At 39.8% G+C, this 23,486-nt stretch overlaps 1 protein-coding gene across 3 annotated transcripts in view; it reads right to left on the minus strand.

Annotated features, from left to right (window-relative positions):
- Positions 1-20,156, minus strand: part of psme3ip1 (proteasome activator subunit 3 interacting protein 1) — a 62,907-nt gene extending 42,751 nt beyond the window's left edge. Inside the window, exons 1-2 of one of the 3 annotated variants that reach the window (XM_033036196.1) lie at positions 19,967-20,156; positions 482-620 (exon numbers count right to left, since the gene is read on the minus strand). In XM_033036196.1, coding sequence (XP_032892087.1) covers positions 482-605 — 124 coding nt within the window. In that variant the 5' untranslated portion in view covers positions 606-620; positions 19,967-20,156. Of the gene's footprint in view, positions 1-481; positions 621-12,113; positions 12,518-19,966 lie in introns of those variants that run through there. The other 2 variants (XM_033036194.1, XM_033036195.1) reach the window with 2 other exon arrangements.
- Positions 20,157-23,486: the final 3,330 nt, after the last annotated feature.

The raw sequence follows: 23,486 nt of genomic DNA on the forward strand, positions 1-23,486 counted from the left end.
CACCCTCCTCCAAGAGGGAAATAACAAGAATGATATTCTCTTCCTCTCAGGTCACTTAGTTGGCATCAGAGAAACATTTACAATTTTATAATACAGGAATAGCATGCAGAAACACATATTGTTTATCATATACATTTAATTGTGAAGAGGATGTAATCCATTTTTCATCTATTCTTTTCAAATTTGTAACTTTATACCTTGACATTTGTTTTCAGATTCAACTTAATAATTGCAACAAATATTTTCTTCTGATAAATCCAGCACGGAATTTAATTAAGCAAGGTGGATAAACAAAGCGTAAACAGTAAAAATTTCATGAGCAATTATACCTCGACGTAAAACTCTACAAACTCATGAGATGTTAAATTTAGAAGGAAAACATGGACATTTCTATTCCCATTAAAAAGATGCAAATCCTTTCCTTATTTCTTTTCTCCACAAGATCCGGAACACCAGAATGGCTTAGGACATAGTACTGTACCTTCTGGATCATCAGGCTTTCGAACCTTTTCCCATTCCTCCTGTCTTGCTTTGCGCTTTTCATCTAATTCAGCCTCAGTTACAAACCGTTTCTTAATGAGGCTCCCTTCCGTCCCACTGTCCATTCTTCAATGAAGTTACTGCAAAACAAGTAAATAATTTGTCATTCATCTATGCTGTTCATTTGTCTATCCAACCTCAATCTGCCAATGTGGTGTGCTTAAAAGAACTAAAGGTGACATGATATAAAAAATAACATACATTGTGTTAGAAGTTAGAAGTTCCCAAACCCACAGATTTAATTCCCCAATACAGAATTCAATACTGGAAACTCAAAGGCTGAGAGCATCCAGACTACATTTTCAATCACAAGCTCTAGAACTAGGTCATTTTCCCGAACTCTTGTGTACAAGAACTCCTCCCCATCCATTTCTACCAATATCTTAGCAAATTATTTCTTTGCTCTTCTAATCCAGATGTAATGTTCAAATGTGTAAGGTCAAGCCAACATTACCACTGACAACTACTTGTACTTTGAAACTGCCATATTATTTATAATGACAATTTAGCAATGCATGGGGGATGTGCAATGAAGTCAACTACAGAAACTGGCTTGAAGCAATGGGGAATTAAATAAATATCCTCAGATGTTCAATTATTGTTTCAATAATAGTTATTTGACAAATAAGTAACCATTACATTGCATTTAGTTTCATTCAATTTCCTTCTTAATTAGAATTGAATATTTGTGGCTAATATTTAGTTTATATAATAGCTTCGATTTTTCTTAAAACATGTCCTCAGTTGATAATCCTTTGGTATTCCTTGTGGATATATGAAAATTAATCATAATTGGGCTGTTCCTATTAATCGATTTTTGGCTATAGTGTTAACATGGTGACCATATACAAATATCTGTCTTAAAAATATCTACTGACGGCCTCCACAGCCTTCTGTGGTAAAGGATTCACAGATTCACCAACTAAATACATTTCTCATCTCCTTCCAAAAAGAACGTCCTTTAATTCTGATACATGACTCCATGTAATTCTGGATCACTTAAAGGACACAGCATTGTACGTCACTGAATGTGACCATCTACGCCATCCCTGGCCGCTCAAAAGCTGTTTAATGCTTTCTTATCCAACTTTATTTCACTACTTCTTAGTCACCCCTCTTACAATGAATATGCCTTGCTTCTGCTGCCTTTCTCTTGGCCTACTATGCACGTACACCACAGCATATGTCAATCCAACAACTATAAATACTGTCAATAACACTGGCTTTCCCACTTTGCACATTACATTTATTGTATTCAGTGTAGTCTCCCTTTTATGCCGTTTCCAGAATTTGTGGCAAACTACAATTCCTGTGTTAAATTGCTTCTGTCTTTCAATCCTTAGAAACGTAGAAACATGGAAAAAAATAGGTGCAGGAGGAGGCCATTTGAAATTTGAAATTAACCCAACTACTCACATGCATGCTTTGAAATCATGGAAAAAATTTTTGCCACTGCATATCACTTAAAAGATCAGCATTTATTGCCCAGAACTAACTGCCTTTAAAAAAGTGATGATGAGCCACTTCTCGAAGTGCTGTGGTACCTCTGGTGAAGATACTCACCGTGTGCTGCTGGTCAGGTAGCTCAAGGATTTAGATCCAATGGCAATGAAAAAAAAAATTTCGAACACGTGTAGGTAGCAACTGCACATGCTGGTTTACACCGAAGATAGACACAAAATACTGGAGTAAGCGGGTCAGGCAGCATCTCTGGAGAGAAGGAATGGGTGATGTTTTGGGTCAAGACCCTTCTTCAGGCTGAGAGTTAGGGGAGAGGGAGTCTGGAGATATGGAAGGGTAAGGTGTGAAACAAAGATTGCATACAGATCTGGTTATCCTGCATCAGACATTTTAGTCATAAACAAAAGTGTATAAGTACAGAATGCAAACCTCCTTTTGCAATTTAACAAGAAAAACCCCTCATTCCCATTTATGTTTTTTTCTGTGTCATCTACCTCTGGGATAATACATTTTGCTCAGCTGGAGAGGAATAAGAAACCTTGCCCCTCAACCAAACTTAATGGAGATGATGATTTTCTGGTTCTTTATCTTTATTCGTAAAATCCAACATTGAACAAATTATTCATGATTATTCCTCCATTACAACAGTGACTGCATTTGAACAACACTATATTTGTTGATTGTGAAACTCTTCAGGATACCTTTAAAGTACACATAGGCCATTGTGAACATGCTTGAATCGTCAATAATTTGTGAAGGCAAACATTCCTGACCTTGCGCCAAATTAATTAAACATTTACTGATTGGGGATTAGCCTTCACAATTAAAACCAAATTGGTGGGGGGGGGGAAATCCTGTCTTGCACAGGTATCAGGCACTAATTAACATAACTAATATTAGAGAGGCAAGCCAAGAAAATCTATCTCCGTGGAGGGATGTGGAGAAAAAAAAAGAGGAAAGATAGGAAAAAAAAGGCAACCTACTGTGGGCTGCTCCCATAAATTGAGGGCATATTTCAGTATCAAAGGAAAACAAAAATAAAGCACAGCAGGAGACTGACATGCAAATACTTTATCATTACCAGAAGAAAGTATCACTGGGAAATTTCTGCTGAAAGTTGAAACAAATTTAAAAGCTTAATGAAGGTTAATGTTTTACAAGCTGCCATTTCGGCAAAATTAAAACTAGGGTCTCAATAGAGATAAAAACAATAAAGAAAATCAATTAGTTTTATCAATGTCTACTTTGTCATAGATATCAAGAAACGGGATCATTATATCTTGCTTGCTATTTTGAAGAATTGAAAGCTGAAACACCCTTACATTTTCATTTATATGACTGGTTAAATTTCATATTTTAGGGGACACAAATACAAAGTACATATTTTCTCATATTAACTTCACTCAAGCATTTAAAAAGGGGGCGCCATACGATGGCTGCCCCGCCAACGGTCTGTCTCTTCTTTTTCCTTCTTTGTGTTTTTAGTTTGTTGTAAAATGTCTGTTTTAGTTTTGTATTATGTGGGGGTGGTGGGGGAAACTTTTTTTAATCTCTTTCCTCGACGGAGATGCAACTTTTTCCGTGTTGTATCTCTGTCTTCACAGAGGCCTAACATCGTGGAGATGGCGGCCTCTTGCTGGGACCTCGAGGCTCCAACCGCGGAAGCCTGCGTACCTTTAACAACGTGGAGTTCAACCGGCTTCGGGAACTCCAAGCCACGGGAGCTTTGATCGCCGGCTGCAGGAGCTTCAATCGCCCTGACTGCGTATGGTTCAACTCTCCCGAGCGCAGGATAAAAGGAGAAAAGAAGTTAAGACTTTATTGCCTTCCATCACAGTGAGGAATGTGGAGGAGCCGCTGTGGTGGAGGTTTATGTCAATTTTTTACGTAGTTGTGTGTCTTGTTGCTTTTTTTTGGTATGACTGTACGGCAAACCAAATTCCTCGTATATGTTGCAAAACATACTTGGCTAATAAATTACTATTTGATTTCGATTATTATGATTATCATAAGGAATTTTCATATTATCTAATTCTTTTTTTGTCTATCAAGCGTCTCTATTAAGCCATTATTATTTGAGTGAATCATTGATAATTATACTGAGCCTGGAGACATAGTGACATGTAACCATGAGAATCAAGAAGCTGTTTGCTGCCACATTAAATGACCACAGCAATTATCCATAAACAAGGCATTGCTTTCTGCTGTGCCATAAGCAAAATAACTCTGCTCACCAACAGAATGAGAACCATCCAAACTAACTTAGAATGTGCTGTGGATGGTATCGTCTGGCTTGACTGGTTAGGGATGCAAGGCGTGGTATAAATGACAACACAATGGCCAAGTTCGCCAATATATCTCATTGGCCATTTTCTACAGCTTTTCACTTTCCGAAACATCATAGCAGCTGTTCAATGCACTTATATTTGTCAAATATACTACCAACTGTAATATAATGCTTACATTCATCCACTTACTACCTTTGCTGGTCTTCTGGTCATTCATGTTAACAAATCCTTTATGTTAACAAACAAGAAGGAGGCCGAGATTACTGTTCACAATGATGGACGGCTTGACAGAGGAGACGAAGAGAGGTACAGGGGGTGACTTGAAACATATGTAAGTGGGAGTCTTGCTAATATCTGTTGGAGACTAAGCATCCATTACTTCCAAATGTCTGCCACTTAGTAAGCAAGATGGCAAGCAATAATTAAAATTACATAATTGTTGCTTGGAGCTTAGAAGGTCCTCTCAAATTCATGCTGGGGTAATAAAGGAGAAGGTTTGAATGATGAGAGAATAAATATCCTGTTCTCTAAATAGAAGATGACTGCTTTGGGCAGCAAATTGGGGGATTAAACTCAATTCCTATCAGAAATGTACTTAGGTTAGTGAAATAATGACATTGGAAAATAGATTAAATATTTTTTTCAATTCAATAGTTGTACGTGTAAAATATAATTTCACGAGGCACAACGTTTCTACCCCATGTAGGAATGAGCCAATGCTACCTAATGCTACCCAAAATGTTCAGAAGTTGCAGCACAGTGGTGCAGCCGGTAGCGCTGCTGTCTCACAGCACCAGATTCAATCCTGACCTTTGATGCTATCTATGTGGGGTTTGCACGATCTTCATATAACCACGTGGGTTTCCTCCAGGTGTTCCGGTTTTCACCCACAACACAAAGGCGTGCCAGTTTGTAGGTTAATTGGTCTCTGTAAATTTGTCTTTGTGAAGGGAATGAATGAAAAAGTGGGATAACATAGAACTACTGGGAATGGGTGAGTAATTACTCATTGACTCAGTGCGCAGGAAAGTAAAAGTGCCATGTCACATACAAGTTGAAGCTCAAAGGACTTTAAAATTAGTTCATCTAGGCTGTTCATCACCATAAGCAAAGATAAGAGACCAGGCAACATCCCATCTGTAGTACTGTAAACCTGTCCTCCAGAACTAACTGTTCCTTGAGCCAAAAAAAACTGTGTAGTTACAGCATTGGCATTTACCCAATAATGTGGAAAATTGCCCAGGTATATTCCATTCACACAAACTGAACAAATGCAATCTGGCTAATTACTGTCCAATCAGTCGGATTTTAATCTTCAGCAAAGTGATGGAGCTGTTGTCACAATGCTACTAAGCAGCACTGACTCACCAATAACTTACTCACTCATGCAGAAATTGGGATTTTACCAGGGCCACTCAGCTCCATATCTCATTACTGGCTTGATTCAAATATGAACTAAAGAGTTGGACTCCAGCATTGAGGAAAGAGCAACTTTCCCAGCTAGAGACCAGTATTTAACTAAATATGTAATTGTAACCCTCGTGAACTGGTCGATACTTATCAAAGGGAAAACACATCAAGGTTGGAGTCTTACACAGCGGATATATTTCTTGATGAGTGGACAATGTTCACTTCCTTTCGCAACTCCTCAGCTTGTAGCAAGACATAGATGGATTAAGGTGTGGTGCAAAGGTGTTCCCAACCATGACCGACTCCAAAAAGAGGGCATCTAATCATCTACCCTTGACATTCAATGGTTTTGCCATCGTCAAAACCCCCACCATCAATATTCTGGAGGTCACCATTAACCAGAAACTCATGTGGACGAGTAGATCTGCCTGGACCAGGTTGGAACCACAAACAATTTATTCTCTGTGACATTCAAGAATACACTATGCTCTTGTCGAAATTGGGAAATACCATCACAAACAGATATGTTTGTCACAATAGCTGGCAAAATTGCAGGAATTTTGGTCCTGTTTTTGTTGCTACCCTTAATTTTGTGCAATGCTAAAAAGACAGAGAAAAATCAAAATAAATGTATTGAAATGCCAAAAATGTTAAAAATATGAATCAAATGTTGTCAAGTGTAAATGTTTGATAGTTAGTCAAAGGTAAAAGAACACAAGGATCACGTTGGTTATTGCTGTGTCATAACAGAAACAAAAGCTAAATAAAATCAACAACTAATGAATTCATTAAAAATCATCGCACTCTAGTTCCATGGAGGCTGCTGCTGCATATAAATTAGATTGGTGATATCCAGCTTTTCGAAAAGTTGCTAGAAAAGACATTGACCGAGCGCCACCTAGTGGGCAAACCTGATGCTACCACAACAACTTGGTGATCTGACCACCCAGAATTTCAAAACATTTTTAGGACAAAAACATGACATTGTGTTAGCTCCACCTTTCCCTCTTCTGTAACTAGCTTCACTTGCACCACATTCAACAACTATTGTGTACTTCATCTAACGGAGAACAATATGGCAGTGTTACAGTGATGTTTAAACATGCAAAGCGCTTGTTAGTGCCGATCCAAAACGTCACCTATCCATGTTCTCCACAAATGCTGCCCAACCTGTACTCCTGACTTTGTGCCATTTTTTGGAAAGCAGCATCTGCAGTTCCTTGTTTCTCCAAAACACTTGTTATTCTAATTTATCAGTGAGTAATGGCATATTTTGTTATCTGGGAACTGAGAATTAGTTGGGCTGCTGATTTTTTCAAATTACAATTTACATCTACGGCATGAGGAGCATCGCTAATGCCATCACGCTCTTATGTGAAAATATTAAGCTCCTGGTTATTTTTTTTAATTGTTTATTACTAACTTCAAATTAGTTTATTACTAACTATTATTACTAACTTCACCCCCTTCTGTCGAGCTGTACAACTTCTCCCCCTTCTGTCATTGGGTAGACCGAGACTGATTCCCTTTGCCCCCCCCCCCCACCCAATCTTTGCACATCCCCAATCCTTTCCACTCGTCACTTTAATTTCATATTTCATGTATTTTGTGTTTTTATGACTGTTGGCAGATCAATTTCCCCCCCGGAATAAATAAAATTCTATCGTATCGTATTGTATCGTATCGTACATATGTGATCCAGCAATTCGTCCACATGAATTTCTGGTCTACCAACAATTTCCTCTCCTTTTGTGATGACATTGACATCCTTCAGGGGTGATTATTTCTTGGGCAACCAATGAATAGCCACAGATATTTTGACTTGAAATGAAATGGAAGTGAGGTATTTTCAAAAGCCGCAAAGTCAAACCCGTCATCATCTAGTTTCTGCTGGTGTTGGAAGATTTTCTACCTCAAGCAATGAACATAGCTGCTATTATTACTGCTTCCCTAGGTAAGACCATCCAACAGCAATGAACGTCATGATTTGCATGGACCAACCGCTTCCTACCAGAAGCAGCAGCTCATCAGGTGTCAGAGGTTATGGGGAGAAGACAGGAAAATGGGGTTAAGAGGGAGAGATAGATCAGTGAATGGCGGAGTAGAATTGATGGGCCGAATGGCCTAATTCTGCTCCTACCACTTATGATCGTCCCAAAACCTTCTCACTCATTCAATACCATCACCTTGTTAGTCTTTAGATGAACTTTGAACAACATTGTTTCAAACTAAGATACTGTGTTTGCAAATACATCTTACACACCCTTCACAAGTAACAGTACCATAATATGAAAATATTGCAGGAAAATGCAGGCAGTTCAGCTTGCAACTCTCAGAAATTCAGATTCCCCATGTAAATCACAGAAAATTAGGGATTTATGCACATGCAAACATGAAAATGCCAAAACACCTTCTAGCCATTTGTGGCAAATTCCATGCGTTTCCCATCCGGAATCAATTTACCAACTTGCCACCAATCTGCCACTGGGATTTAGGCAAAGGTTTGCATTATTATGTTGTTTCTTAACTTTATTTCCATTCTAAAATATTTTCAAACATTCAAAAAGATAGTATTGTTCATAAACCTCCAGATTTTTATGAATGTTTATTTTTTTTTAATGAATGCCAGAAATAATCAAAGCATTCGGAATCATTGAGTCATACGGCACACATACAGACCCTGTGGCCCGACTCGTCCATACCCATCTATGCTAGTGTCATTTTCAGCAAATGTAAAGATTTCAGGCACAAGACTTCAGTTACAGGGAATAGATAGAAGAAGGGATTGATTTCATCAGGAGTGCGGAGGTTGTGAAAGGATACAAGTAACTGTAAATTATGAAGGAACATATAGAAAGAAACTAATTCTATTGGTATTAGGGTCAATAAGTAAAGGATATAAAGAGAAGATGTAAAAATAACCCAAAAAAACATTGCAGGTGCTAGAAATTTGAAATAATAAGAAAAAAGCTCGGAAGACTCAGTAAGTCAGCCAGCATCTGCAGAGAACCTATACTTGGTGAATATTTCTAACATGTTCTGTCTCTATTTAAAAAAAATGATTGCCTGAAGAAACAAATGTGACATAAAACAAAACATGATGAATAATTGAGAACCTGCCTGAGGCAGAGAATTCCACAGACTCGCCACTCTCTGTGAGAAAAAGTATTTCCTCGTCTCCGTTCCAAATGGCTTACTCCTTATTCTTAAACTGTGGCCCCTGGTTCTGGACTCCCCCAACATCGGGAACATGTTTCCTGCCTCGAGCGTGTCCAAACCCTTAACAATCTTATATGTTTCAATAAGATGCCCTCTCATCCTTCGAAACTCCAGAGTGTACAAGCCCAGCTGCTCCATTCTCTCAGCATATGACAGTCCCGCCATCCCGGGATTTAACCTTGTAAACCTACGCTGCACTCCCTCAATAGCAAGAATGTCCTTTCTCAAATTAGGGGACCAAAACTGCACACAATACTCCAGGTGTGGTCTCACTAGGGCTCTGTACAACTGCAAAAGGACCTCATTGCTCCTATATTCGATTCCTCTTGTTATAAAGGCCAACATGCCATTCGCTTTCTTCACTGCCTGCTGTACCTGCATGCTTACTTTCATAGGCGATATGATTTTAGGGCAATGAGGAGAAGCAGTGGAATGGAGCAAGATAGATTGTTCTTGCACAGAACCAGTACAGAGTCAAAGACCTTCCTGTCACACTGTCACTTTTCAGTGATTCTGTTATTGACAATGTGTTAAAAAACCAGGAGCAGAGAGTGATACAGGGCAGCAAATGACCATTCAATCAATCATGTCTTACTTGGTAAACAAAATGCTGGAGGAACTCAGCAGGTGAGGCAGCATCTATGGAGCGAAGGAAATAGGCAACGTTTCGGGTCGAGCACCTTCTTCAGACCCGAAATGTTGCCTAATTCCTTCGCTTCACAGATGCTTCCTCACCCGCTGAGTTTCTCCAGCATTTATGTCTACCTTCGATTTTCCAGCATCTGCAGTTCCTTCCTAAACAAAATCATGTCTGACTAGTTATTTTAGAGAAGCCATCACATCAGTCCATTTCCCCAGTCATTCTTCATCTTCCTCCAAATTATTCGTCAACAGTTTAATCCAAATTCATTCTGAACGTTAATTTTCAATGTGCTTCCTCTATTATTTTGATGAGTGCATTCTAGATTGTGAAAACTGTCCTTGCTTCTTCATCTCAATCGTTACCTGCCCTTTAGTCACTAGAAATGTTTACTCCTTGTCAAAGACTTGATAAACTAAAAAAAACTCCTTCTTTGTCATAAAATGCAAGTATCGTAATGAGAATTATGATACTTGCATACCCTAGTGTGGATTAAACTAAATTTTAACAATAACATTTGTAAAAAGTAATTTGGCCAGACATATGTCAGCATCCAAAATTACTTTAGAAAGTTCATGATTTTTTTTTAAATTCAGGTCATCGTTAGAACATACATGAGCCATTGTCAGTGTTTTAACATTCAAAGTGTTATGTTCCCCAATTCATCCTTACTTCAAAGATCTACTTTTTAAATAGGCAGGGTACAGCACTGGAACCAGGGAAGCTTAATAGTGACAATTGTTCATAAACAAGTGAACATAGAAATACAGTGCACATAAAAACGCGTGACATTTCCCAGGTATTATTTAATATTCATAACATTTTCCTCAAAATATTGTCAAATAATAAACGCAAGTTACTAATCTAGTCTCCAGAAAAAAAGTTACTTACAATTTGTCAACAAAAACCTTTGTTCAGTTGTTAGCTAAATAAATTATGGCAAAGGGTTGTTTCAAGAATCTGTTATTTTTAGCTCAAGTACAAAATAATGGACAAACCTCACAACAGAGAGTTATATACTGCTATATATATATATATATATATATATATATACACACAGCTATATACTGATACTCCAAAGTATTTTTGAAAGCCCTAAAGCACTCAAAGCTTCAACTAAATAATTTATAAATGCATCACACAGAGCGACAGGTTACACTGTAACAAAATATCACTGCAACAATATCTGCACTTGTGGCCTTGTAGAGGGAGGCTAGAGAATCCACCGATGTTTCCATTTCCACAACAGAATTTATAGAAAATAACAAAATAAATTGCAACTTAGTTGACACAGTATGGATTCTGGCCCAAGTCCAAGCCGACCATCAATCAACTGTTCCCACATGCTATCCCACTTTCGTGTCCACTCCCTACACACTCGGGGCAATTTACAGGGGCCAATTAGCCTACAAACCCACACGTCTTTGGGGTCCCTGGAGGAAACCCATGCAAGGAGACCTCTGGCACTGTGAGACAGCGACTGTACCAGCAGTGCCACTGTGCCGCCCTTAAAGTAGAGCTAATGTATTTGCTTTTATTGACAACAAATTCCAAGGATATAGAATCACATGTAACGAAACACTGCAATATGTTGCTTCACTTTAAGTAACTTATCAATAATAAAGTAATTGAATAATATTCAATAAAAAACAGCCACTAGATAAAATCTGAACACTAAACAGATTACTAGATTCATCGACAAATTATAAATAAAAATACACAGGATATGATGTTCAAATCTCCTTCTTTATAAAGCAATTCATTCCCCTGCCCTGCTACATTTTCCTCTCCTTAAAATATATTTTATTTGGGAAATGAATGTTTGTTGATAAAACAGTAACAAATAAGATTACACAAATAAACAATTTACTGTTACTCAGAAAGAGCACAAATCCAATTTACATTTACATGGTAATTCATCTCATCATTTTGATTTCACTGTACCTTCATGGTGCAGAGGAAACTGGTGCATCTCAATAAAACAATAGTTCTGAGGCAGCATATTTGTTCCCATGTTAGAAGTGTTAAAGGTTTAACACCTAGACCATATTTGAAGACATGTCCACTACAGTAATGGGTGTTGCTAATCTCTTCAACGTGGATACAAAAGATCACACGGCCCCAGGAATATACAAACAGGCCAGCCAAGTCCGTTACACCATGCAATGGGTGATCTAACAATTCTATCCACCTATCTTGGGTGCAGAACTTTCAGTGCCTTTATTACCTCAAGAATCTATGGATTTCACTTTTAAATGATCTACGTTTGAGTGCAAGTGTTTCCCAATACACACTCGAATGATCTGGCTCCGTTTACAATTACATCACCTTGCTTAGACTCCCTCCGTTAAAACAAGATCTGGGTTGTCTCCAGTATCCTACTACATAATATACTAAGACCTGGTGTAGCTGCTGGATTGCGGGATGGTGCGGGAAGACATTGACATGGGATACGAGAGTTCAGCCCATCGATACTGTTGGCAAGGACGCGAGGCCCATCCTTTGGTGGGTGTGAGACACATTGACCTTGTTCGCCTGGCATGACCTCCCCTCACCTGGATTTCACAGTGGGCGAACATTGAAGCCGGGGATGGGTTGCGGGGGCAGAACTGCGCCAGCTCAACAACTCGACCTCACACCGAGCTCAGGAGCCGGCATCGGGACCAGGAGCATCCCCGCCGCAAGTAACCCGGAGAATGGGGCCGGCCTGAGCCCGGGCGCAGCTGACATGCCAAGAAGGAAGGCCCGAGCCCAAACGAAGGGGCCGAAAGTTAGGCTCCGACCAGCATCCGAACGCCCCCAGGCCGCAGGGAGACACTCCGGACCCTCACCTGTCTGGCACCGCTTCCACGTCGCTTCCACAACTCCTTCCCTCCGCTGCTGATGCCCCTTGCGAAGGTTCCGGAAGGAGCTGCAGCTACTGCTGCTGCGGGAGGGCGGGCAGACGCAATCTGGAGCAACGTCAGTCAATAACAACAACGTGTGTTTATGTAGCAGCACCATCAAGGTAGTAAGCTGTCATCAAACAAAGTTGACATCCAGTCTCTAAGGCAGATATTATTACGAATAACTAAAGCCAGATGAGGGAGTATCTTTAAAGATTTTGGCCCTTGAAGTCAGGGCTGCCAATGATGGGGCACAGGTATCTTGGAGAGGTGGAGGGATGGCAAGTCAAAGGTGAGGCAAGAGACAAAGGTAAGAGTGTTTTTTCTTAAGAGGAAAATACTGCTGGTAATATGAAATAGAAAATGCTGGAGTGCTGCTCAGCAGGTCATACAGCATCTGTGGCGCGAGAAACTGAGGTAACGTTTCAGGTAAATAACTTTCATCAGAACTGGAGAAAAGTACAAATAAAACACGTTTTAAGTTAAAGGGAAAAGAGGCAAAAAGAACAAATTAAAAGACCATGATAGAGCAATGTATACAGGTGGTGGTGTTAGCTGCATGTGGATGGTGATGGCTAGTAAATAAAAATATATATCTCTGGAATTGATGCAAGTTGTGAAAAATGAAGGAAAACCAGGAGAGGCGAATGAAAAAAATGAATGCTAAAAATGTGAGATGTTGAAGGTGATCTCCAATTCCTCTTTGGTTGAACCGTTTCAATGTTGCCAATTATGTTATTCAGAACTGTAAAAGGAAGAATGCAGATATATTTTGAAGGATGCTTGTTTTGGGAATTTGAATTGAAGCAGAGACATTGGTGGGATAAATGAAGATAAGACGTTATTACCTTCCATCACTGTGAGGAATGTGTGGGATCTGCTGTGGTGGATGTTTATGTTAACTTTTATGTAGTTGTGTATCTTGTTGCTTTTTTTTCTGGTATGACTGTATGGTAAATCAAATTTCACTGTACCTTAAATGGTACACGTGACAATAAAGGACCATTGAACTATTTGTCTGAAAATGCATTTTTACTTTTGTGATTATAGTTTAATATTTCTTGCCTTTCATTTTTCATAAGTATTGGATTATTTTATCGTGATTATACACCAGGGTGCAATGAAATTCCTTGTTCACGTGATGCCCACAGAGTACACAGAATACATATAGGAGTGATTAATACAACAATAAATAAAACAAGTGCAACAGAATGGTGCAATATCATAGTGTAGAATCTGAGTACTGCAAAATAATTATCAAGTACAATAGTGGAATAACCAAATAATGCACAGTTGAGTACGAGGAAGACACAAGACAAGTAGGGTGAATGTACAGAGTCTTTTACCCAGGATAGGGGAATCAAAAACCAGAGGACATAGGTTTAATGTGAGAGGGGAAAGATTTAATAGAAATCTAAGGGTCAACTTTTTCACTCAGAGAGTGGTGGATAAATGGAATGAGCTGCCTGAGGAGGTAGTTAAGGCAGATATGTTAACAGAAGTTGGAGAGTTACATGGATAGGAAAGGGTTCGGGGGATATCAGCCAAACGTGGGCAAATGTGATGAGCCAGATGGGGCATCTTGGTTGGCATGGATAAGTTGGGCCAAAGTGTCTGTTTCCGTGCAGTATGACTCTATGACACTAATTCCACCACCTTCCCAGATCATAACAACACATTGTGCCTTAGACGCAAAACTGAAGTCCTTTCAATCATGCTGAAGAATTTCAAGGTCATGTGGTTTTAACTGTGCCTAATGCAGAAATTCTTGAAATTTTGAATGACCGATGGTGTTTTTTTGAGGTATGTGGTGTAGCAACATTAATCATCAGCCTTCTGTGATGATTTATAGGCTCTCACTTCCTCATTGGAGTTACTGCCACAGGGGGAATATAGTCCATTGAACATGCAGTATTTTTCAAGAAAATTCTGGACCAAGGTTGAAATACATTGGAAATCGGCAAATAAATACAGATATTTTATTGTGTGATTTAAATCCCGACAGTAGCATGGAATAATTCAGGGGTACAGTGCAGAATAAGAGCATGACTACATGTAGAATGTCCCCTGCATGGACCTTCAACAGAGATGTCAAACTCACTGTGGGATTTTACAAGGAGTTCAGTTTTGGCAAGACATATAGAGCATAGAATAGCGCAGCACAAGAACTGGCCCTTCAGCCCACAACATTAGTATTAAACATTATGCCAAGACCAACTCTTACCTGACTGGACATGATCCATATCTCTCCATTCTCTGCATATCCACGTGCCTATTCAAAATTCTCTCCACAACCATCCCCAGTGGCATGCTCCAGGGCTAATCACCCAATGTGTAAAAAAATTTTTTTTTAAATTGCCCCGCACATCTCCTTTAAACTTTGCCCTTCTCACCTTAAAGCCATGCCCTCTAGTATTTGATATTTCCATCCTTGGAAAAAGGTTCTGACTGTGTACCCTATTTCTGCCTCTTATAATATTATATACTTATATCAGGACTCCCCACAACTCTGACATTCCAGAGAAATCAATCGAAGGACTCATATTATGAGAGATGGAACTAAAGTAACCAAAAGTAATAATTAATTTTCACGAATTATGGCTCTTGCACTGATTACACTCCCGGAATTGTACCGCAAAGGGATATCCAGATCTTGGAGTTACAAAGACAAGTAATTAAGTTAATTACTGAAAATTAGTAACCCGGCTTGGGGAGACAATTACAGATTTAAAGGATATTTTATTTGCAGGTTATAGTTGGGATATTTAACAGCTTAAAATGAATGAAAAAAAGCTTGATCCCTTGGCAGTGCTTAATATTAACAGGAGCTCTCATTCAAAGGGCTACAGATTAAAGCATTAAAAAGACAAACAGTTTTAAACTACTCAATGCAGCAATGGGGCAGGCAATATTATATGTTTCACAAGGTTATTAGATACCCTTTTTGGCAGACAGGGTTATTGCAAGATATGAAAATAATGCAAAGTATGTAATCCAGGAGCGCTGAGATTAGCCTGAAGGACAGAAATATTCCCAGCTGCTCTTGATCCTGCAGTCATTGCGACAAACAGGGTAGGGGCAAATAGTTGAGAATGTCTAATAATGCCTCATGGGTACCCCCCTGATTTCTGGACCTTGTTAGATTATCTGAGGGAATTAGGGAGGAATTTTCTCCTTTTTGCAGAGTCTGTTATAGATTTCTCACGTCCTGTTTTTGTTCCACAAAGGATTTCACATAACCTGCAATTATGGAATGAAAATAAACAATGAAATTCTGCATTTACATTGTGTCTTTCTATTCACTTTTAGAAATCATTTTAAAGCATAGTTTAAATATAATAGTCAAAAAGAATTCTTGAAATGAAATGTAGTCATTGTTGCAATGCGGCAGTTTGCTTGGTAATCTCCCAGAATCAACATATAGTACTGACAAGGTAGCCTGTTTTTAACATTGACTGAAGGTTAAAAGTTGGTCAGGTTAACAGAGTAAACTTCCCTACTCTTCTTCAACATTATTGCATGGGATATTTTACAATTATTTGGGAGAGCTGACAAGGCCTCAGTTTAGTATCTTGTCCTGTGACTGCACCTGCAACTGCACCCAACTTCTCCATGCCAACCAAGATGCCTCATCTACACTAGACACACTTGCCCATGTTTGGCCCATATCCCTCTAAACCTTTCCACCCATCTGTAAAGCAAGAAGATTTAGAAAATTCAAATTAGTCACCTCCTCAGGGGGTAGAAAATAAATCACATTTATATGATGGACCTCTTGAAGGTAGAAAAATATGAAGTTAGTACTCAAGTTAGATCCCTAAACTAAGGAAAGACAAATTTTGATAGTGTAAGGCAAGATTTGGCGGAAGTAGTTGGGGAGCAGCTTCTAGAGGGGAAAACAACATCTGATCTTCCATCCGCGTCCCTCATTTATATTTTATCCCCCCTCTTTTCCTCCCCCCTGACCCGCTCAGTTCCTTGGTTAAATGGGAGATGGTTAAAAGCTAGACTGTATGAGTTCAAAGTCAGCCGCCCTTGTAAGAGTAAGAGGCAAAAATAATAAAAAATGTCTCTCAGCAAATCAGTCTCTTCCATTACTCCCGTGGTGGAACCAATGGTGAAGCGCGAGGTTAAAAGTGTCTGCATCTGGTTCATCTTGGATTTCTGTACTTGGCTGACCTCAGGCTGCGTGTTTAATGTCTGCCTGTAAATGTGGGGAAAGAGCACACATTCAGTTCTGTCCATTACAAAGTATGCTCCAAGCTCATGCAGCAGAGCCTCTTTGGCAATGGATCAATTTCTCACTTTGGCATGTCCGTTTCGTAGCTGCTGTTTAACACCCTCCCAATGTTAAAAGAAATAAGGCAAAGATATTTTTCATTCCTCCAGATCAAATTCTTTTCACATTGCAATCATAGGCTCATTATCCAGCAAGATCACATTTCTGGATATCGGTAAAGATCTGCTGAGGAGATGGGATCTTTAATCTTTCTGTGATGGTTGTTGCCACGTACAACACTATAACATAACCAAACATCTATGTCCAATTGATTCAGCTGGCACAAAGTCAAATCTAAAAATATATCGGAATCACCAACTCAGTGACATCTACATGAACTAAATATAAAAGCCAGTGGCTCCAAAATATATTTTGCTGAGTGACATTTCAGAGCGGTCTGTTCTATCTGGGTACCATTCCCTTGCCATAATTCCAAACAATAATTCATTATCGTTTCACCCATTGCTCCTGATTTTAAAGTTATTGTAGCTAACCTCCATCTTTGAAAACTATTGATCGAGCGATGGTGACTGCTCTATTCCTTCCTAGGTTTATGGACAGCAATATAATCCATCCTTAATGTACTTTATTCATGTAACATAAAGTTTACTGGAACTCCAAAGGAAAAAAAATATTAGGAGGGGTTTCACCACAGGATATGTTTCCAGCATGTGGACTCTCTATGGCACATCAAATATTTGGTCCAAAACACCGTATGAATAAAATTTGCTAGCTGCACTGAGTTAGCCATCTCAGACAGAATTGCAGCAAGACCGTTTCAGTTGCAACAGAACACCTGAGCTAGGGAGGGAAGTTAGTCTGAATTTCAAAATTATCAAACAGTCGGCTTTGACCATATTTCCAAGTTACTTAGTAACTGGTAGTATTCAAAAGAGAACAGACCCATCTCCTTAATAAGTTAATTTAATAAACTAGACTGGAATTATTTAGGAAGACGACACTCGCATATGAAGCAATAGCCACATTAATTTTACTGTCATCACTGTTGTGACATTTTGCAAACATACTGTCGTTTCCAGATTTGTCCATGCCATCCAGCTTTACCTCATTAATTCCTTGTGACTCCCCTTCCATAGCCTTCCAGCAACGGATCTTGATGAGGTTCTCCTCCTACCATCTACATTTTTAAGGTGGATTCCATCTCAACTTGAATGGAATTTGGTTCCGCAGCTCTCTCTGCCATTATGCTCCTGCCTTCTGGTATTCCTTACCCAATTTTTTACTTTGTAATCATGTTTAAAATCTTTCTCCGTATCCCTACCTTTACAGACAATCTCACAAAGTCCATGTGCAGGCTCCTGCGAGGTCTTACTATATTTGGAAAAACACATATGCAAGTTGTTGGTGCTGTGGTCAGCACACATGTGAACAAAAAATTGACGTATTTTATTAAGGTACTCACCATGATTTGATGATGCACCGACAGAGTTTGGGGTTCAAGTCCAACTCAAGCAACTGGTGCACAAAAGCTAAACTGACTCTTCAATGCAGTAGCAGGACAGTGCAAGAGAATCATAAGAACCATCTTTTGGATCACTTTAAAACAGAATCCCTCTCAGATCGATGTACATGATATCACAGCATTATTTTGAAGGTGAGTAGATGAAGTACTTTGGTTAATACTTATCTCAACATCACTAATTAAGAACATCTCACCATATATCTCATAGCTTTTCGTGTGGTTTTGCTTTGTGCAATTTTGGACCTGAAGGGTGTTAAATAAATGGCAGCATTTAATTCTGTTCATTTAGTTTGTTGACATCTTGTGCAGCCAAGGAATTTGAAGATGGGACAGTGTGAATCAGCATCCTTATGTATAGCAAAGTTAATTCATACTGAAAATCAGAACATATGAACATAAAATAAACTACATCAGCACTTTCTAATAAAAATGGGGTAAATTCAGCAGAAAAATGTAGGGAGATAAGTTACAAATTTGGCGTTTGCATAAAATTATTTCTAGCTGCATGAGCAACATGCTTGATTTGCAGGAGAATTACCCAATCATCTCCACTCTGGCTGCCCATAGGGTCATCACTATAAGCAGTTTTATCTTTGCTATTTTTTCCCTGGCAGGCGGTTGCTGGTGATATTTATATCGGTTGTTCTGGGTAATAAGTGGTGGCTGTCAACAGCACACTCAACTACATGGTACTGTATCTCATTTTGTTCAGTAAGGTTTTATGCACTTCCTCAGGGCTATCCCCCGGAAGGTGGCTAGTTCTACCTTGATTCAAACAAGGAACGGCGATCGCCATTCTTTAAACCTTATTGATGCACTGCCCATTCTTGTAATAGTTATACAATAAATAAAATAGTTGTAGCCTATGTCAGTAGTTTACACTGTTACCCACTCATCCTCTTTTTTTCTGTTGAATGAGTTGTGTTCAATGGTACTTTATTGTTACTAGGTACAGTGAAATTTCCTGCACACAGTTCTGTAAAGATCTCACTGTACTATAAGCAAGTACTCAAGTACGGGAGTGTGAGAATAGTAGATTACACTGAGGCAGTACACAAGAGTCGCCACGTTTCTAGCATCACACTTTTTATATCCTTTAAGTTGAAAGTTGTTAAAAATATTATGTCTTAACTTGACCATAAAGGCCGGTTGTCCTTCCTGATAACCGCACTGGAGTGTAGTAAGAAGCTAGGTCCCTATTTTGTACACTCGTTGTTATCTGATATATTGGAACCGAGCACATAACACTAATGTTCCATGATCCAGATGACTGATTGTTTCCAACAGTTGTTCCAGAATATCTACGTTACTCCCATCTCATACCATCACGGGGGCTGCATGCAAACTTCTTAGTGGTGCAGTAATTGCTTTCCGTTTTATCAGGGTGCGTTGTGGGGTTTTTTTCAGTCATTTCTTTATTTCTTTCCTGTGCAAATAATTTTATTTGGGGGTTTGATGTTATGGCAATGCTAAGCTTAGAAGCGGGGCGGATGAAGTGTCATTTAAAGGCGAGAGCGTGGTGATGGGTGCGGACAAAAATGAGAGGGACAAGTGTAGTTTTCACACACTCGGGAACAACCTGGTCGAAAATAATCTCATGCTGCACGGCGAATGGCGCTTGCTCTCCAACAGTCGCTACTTTTTCTGGAAATATACTTTTCACCTAATCGCGGTTTCGATCGAAACAAAGGTAAACAAACGCTCATCGATTTGATGTCACGCCCTTCTATCTCTTTTCTTCGTTAACTATTATTTTCTTACCTTCCATCGGGAACAAAAAGAGGAGTCGATTCGCCTGTCGATGAACGAACTGTGGGTTATAAATGGATTTACTTGGCATTTGGGTTTTATCCACGTTTATAAAACAGAGGGTGGGTGTAGACACAGTTTGAAGAAGGGTCCGGGCTCGAAAGTTCACCTATCCATGTTCTCCTGAGATGCTGCCTGATCCGCCGAGGTACTCCAGTCCAGGTCAGGGTAAGAAATTATCCTGTTGGATCTTAATGCAAAACATCAGGGCTGGTGCTCATGCATGCCCAAGCATTGGCTGCTTGTTAGAGAGCATCGTTCCAATACAGCATCCCTGCCCAGAACGCTGTCCACCAGCCAGAGTTAGCTGCCTGTTAACGCAGTATCTTGCTAAAGACCCCCCCTTTTTTAACACCTTTCTTTTAAAAGTATTAACAAAATAAAACTATTCTTGTAAGATTTTAAGTCATAAAAATAAACAAAATTACAGATGAGACCAGTTCCAACTGTAGAGAAACATAGGAAAAAAAAGCGAGATTAGGACATACTACTACTTCCCCACATCAAGCAAATCATATTGGATTTTTTGGCGACTTTTGGAGGGTTTTATTTTGACAATTAATTACAAAATGCCAAGACCATCGGAAGTTCCATAGATATCAGACAACCATTACATTTTTTCCTTGCTTTGAAAAAAAATGCCCATAAACCAGCATGTAAAGGTATTAAATGAGTGACGATATTAAAACATTGTACTGGGTGAGTTTCCTCACTTCTCAGTGGTTTGGTTTTGAGATGCAGCTTGGAAGCAAGCCCTTTGCCCCACCGAGTCCATGCCGACCATCAATCACCCGTTCACACTAATTCTATGTTATCCCATTTTCACACCCACTTCCTACACATTAGAAGCAATTTACAGAAGCCAATTAACCTACAAACCCACACGTATTTGGATAATGGAACGACAGCACAGGCTTCTCAAAGTGAATCCGAGTGAATCCATTCAAGATTATTATAGTACTGTTGTTGCTGGATGACTGAAGATGGACATTGCCATTGTGCGGATTTCAGAAAGGAGTTGTCGGGAGACCATGCCCCAGTTATTTATTGATGGATCAGTGGGTGTAGAGAGTTAGAAACTCCAAATTCCTGGGTGTTAATGTTTCGGATTACTTGGATGCATTCAAAAGAGAGTTAGATAGAGCTCTTGGGGCTAGCGGAATCAAGGGGATATGGGAAGAAGGCAGGAACGGGGTACTGATTGTGGATGATCAGCCATGATCACATTGAATGGCGGTGCTGGCTCGAAGGGCCGAATGGCCTACTCCTGCACCTATTGTCTGTGTATCAAGGATCCCCATGATCCGGGCCATGCACTCTTCTCACTGCTACCATCAGGCAAAGAGGTTCAGAAGACTGAAGACCTACACCACCAGATTAAGGAACAGCTATATACGTACAACAATCCAATTCTTGATGCAACCTACACAGCCATAATTCTACCACGACTATGGAACATTATGGGACATCTCTTGCACCACTATGGACTTGCTTCTTTTTCTAATTATGTTTTTGCCATATGTCTTTCTTTTTTTTTAAATTCTGTAATTTATGTGTAACTTATGTATAATTTGTTTTTGTGTCTTTGTCTGAGTCTATGTGTCTGTGATGCTGCTGCAAGCAAGATTTTACATTGTACTTGTACCCCGCTGCACATTGTACATGTATCCCATGTGACAAGAAATTTGACCTTGAACTTTGTCGAGCAAAGGAGAAGAATGAAGACGGAGAGATCAAAGTGGAACTAGTATGGAGAATTACTCTGATTGTTGGCTGAAAGCTCAGATTGGCTGAGAAAACAATTCCGGAGATGGGGCTTGCCACTTATGAAGGGAAGAGCTGCCTTTAAGGACCATATTGTCAGTGCAAATAAACAGAGATAGGGAAAGAGTGATAACAATCAGCTCACCACTCACTGAGGCAGACCATGCTCAGCTAAGCTGTCACGCAAGATAGACACGAAGTGCTGGAGTAACTCAGGTAGTCGGGTAGCATCTCTGGAGAAAAAGGATGGATTACAATTTGGGTCGGAACCCTTCTGTAGACTGAAAGTCAAGAACTTTCAAGAAAGTCAGACTAACTTTCAGTCTGAAGAAGGATTCCGACCCGAAATATCACCCATCCTTTTTCTCCAGAGATGGTGCCTGACCCGCTAAGTTACTCCAGCACATTGTGTCTATCTTCGGTATGAACCAGCATCTGCAGTTCCTTCCAACGCATAAGCTGTCACCAATTGGCATTTGATATCTCCAATGTAAATGAAACCATACTGTGAGCTTCATATGCACTAAATTGAGAGAAGTATAAGTTAATCGCTGCTTCACCTGGAAGGACTGTATGGGTTCCTGGAAAATGGGACAAGAGGTAAAAAGGCAGGTGTTGCTCAACTATAGTTGAATGGGAAAATGCATTGAGAAGGGCAGTACTTTGTGGAGAATGAAGGCACATCATAAGTAGGTTGTATGCGTGAATGAGAGAACAAACAGTGCAAGAGGGACAAAGAGGGAGTGATTTAGCAAGCTCCAATCCTAAGGTTGGAGGATACAGGAGGAGAATGAGAGGGTTTCTCAAAGAATGTTTGAGAAATTAAATAGCATTATCAACAGTGAAGGTTCTTCCCTCAATGTTGTGAGAATCGTTTAACCTCCGAAGCCCTTCACAACCCCACCTTATGGCTTCTGCTGTGACTTCTGATATGTCCTCTGTCCATGTTGCCCCACTGACCACTATCCCCTCTCCCAATCCAGCTGCAGGCTACTGGCTGTTTTGTGTGCCATGACTGGTGTATGCTACTTGACCCAGAATGTGTGCGTTTGTTGGAAACGCTGAAACAATATGCACGGACCGCGACCTCACATCTGACAGTGAATCCAAGAGCATGGAACGAAACAGACATGAGACTGAACAAGCGAGAGACAAGGAAGAACCAGGTTCTGAGAGGAAGGAAGAATACTGATAGAACAGTAAGGACAGTCAAAGAAAAAAATGACTCATGGAAAATAGTTAGGACAATGAAAAGAGAAAGTGGAAGCAGAAACAAAGGCAAGAGTTGTAGAACCGAAGAATGAGTATGAAGGTGGGAACTCAGCATGACTGCTCTTGCAAAATTGGTTTCTACTGTAGTCTATGTTGTCCCTGACAGAAACCTCCGTGGCAATCTCCTGTAGGTAGCCATGGGAAGTCTTCTCAAGCACTTGTTTTCATTAATCTAGTGAATTGGTGGGAGTGATGGGCATAAGGGCGGCATGGTGGCGCAACGGTAGATTTGCTGCCTTACAGCGCTTGCAGCGCCAGAGATCTGGGTTCGAACCTGACTACAGGTGCTGTCTGTATGGAATTTGTACATTTTCCCCTTGACCGCGTGGGTTTTCTCCGAGATCTTCGGTTTCCTCCCACACTCCAAAGACGTGCAGGTTTGTAGGTTAATTGGCTTGGTATATTTATAAATTGTCCTTAGTGTGTGTAGGATGTG

The sequence above is a fragment of the Amblyraja radiata genome, chromosome 17 (assembly GCF_010909765.2).
Source record: "Amblyraja radiata isolate CabotCenter1 chromosome 17, sAmbRad1.1.pri, whole genome shotgun sequence".
Taxonomy (NCBI): Eukaryota; Metazoa; Chordata; class Chondrichthyes; order Rajiformes; family Rajidae; genus Amblyraja; species Amblyraja radiata.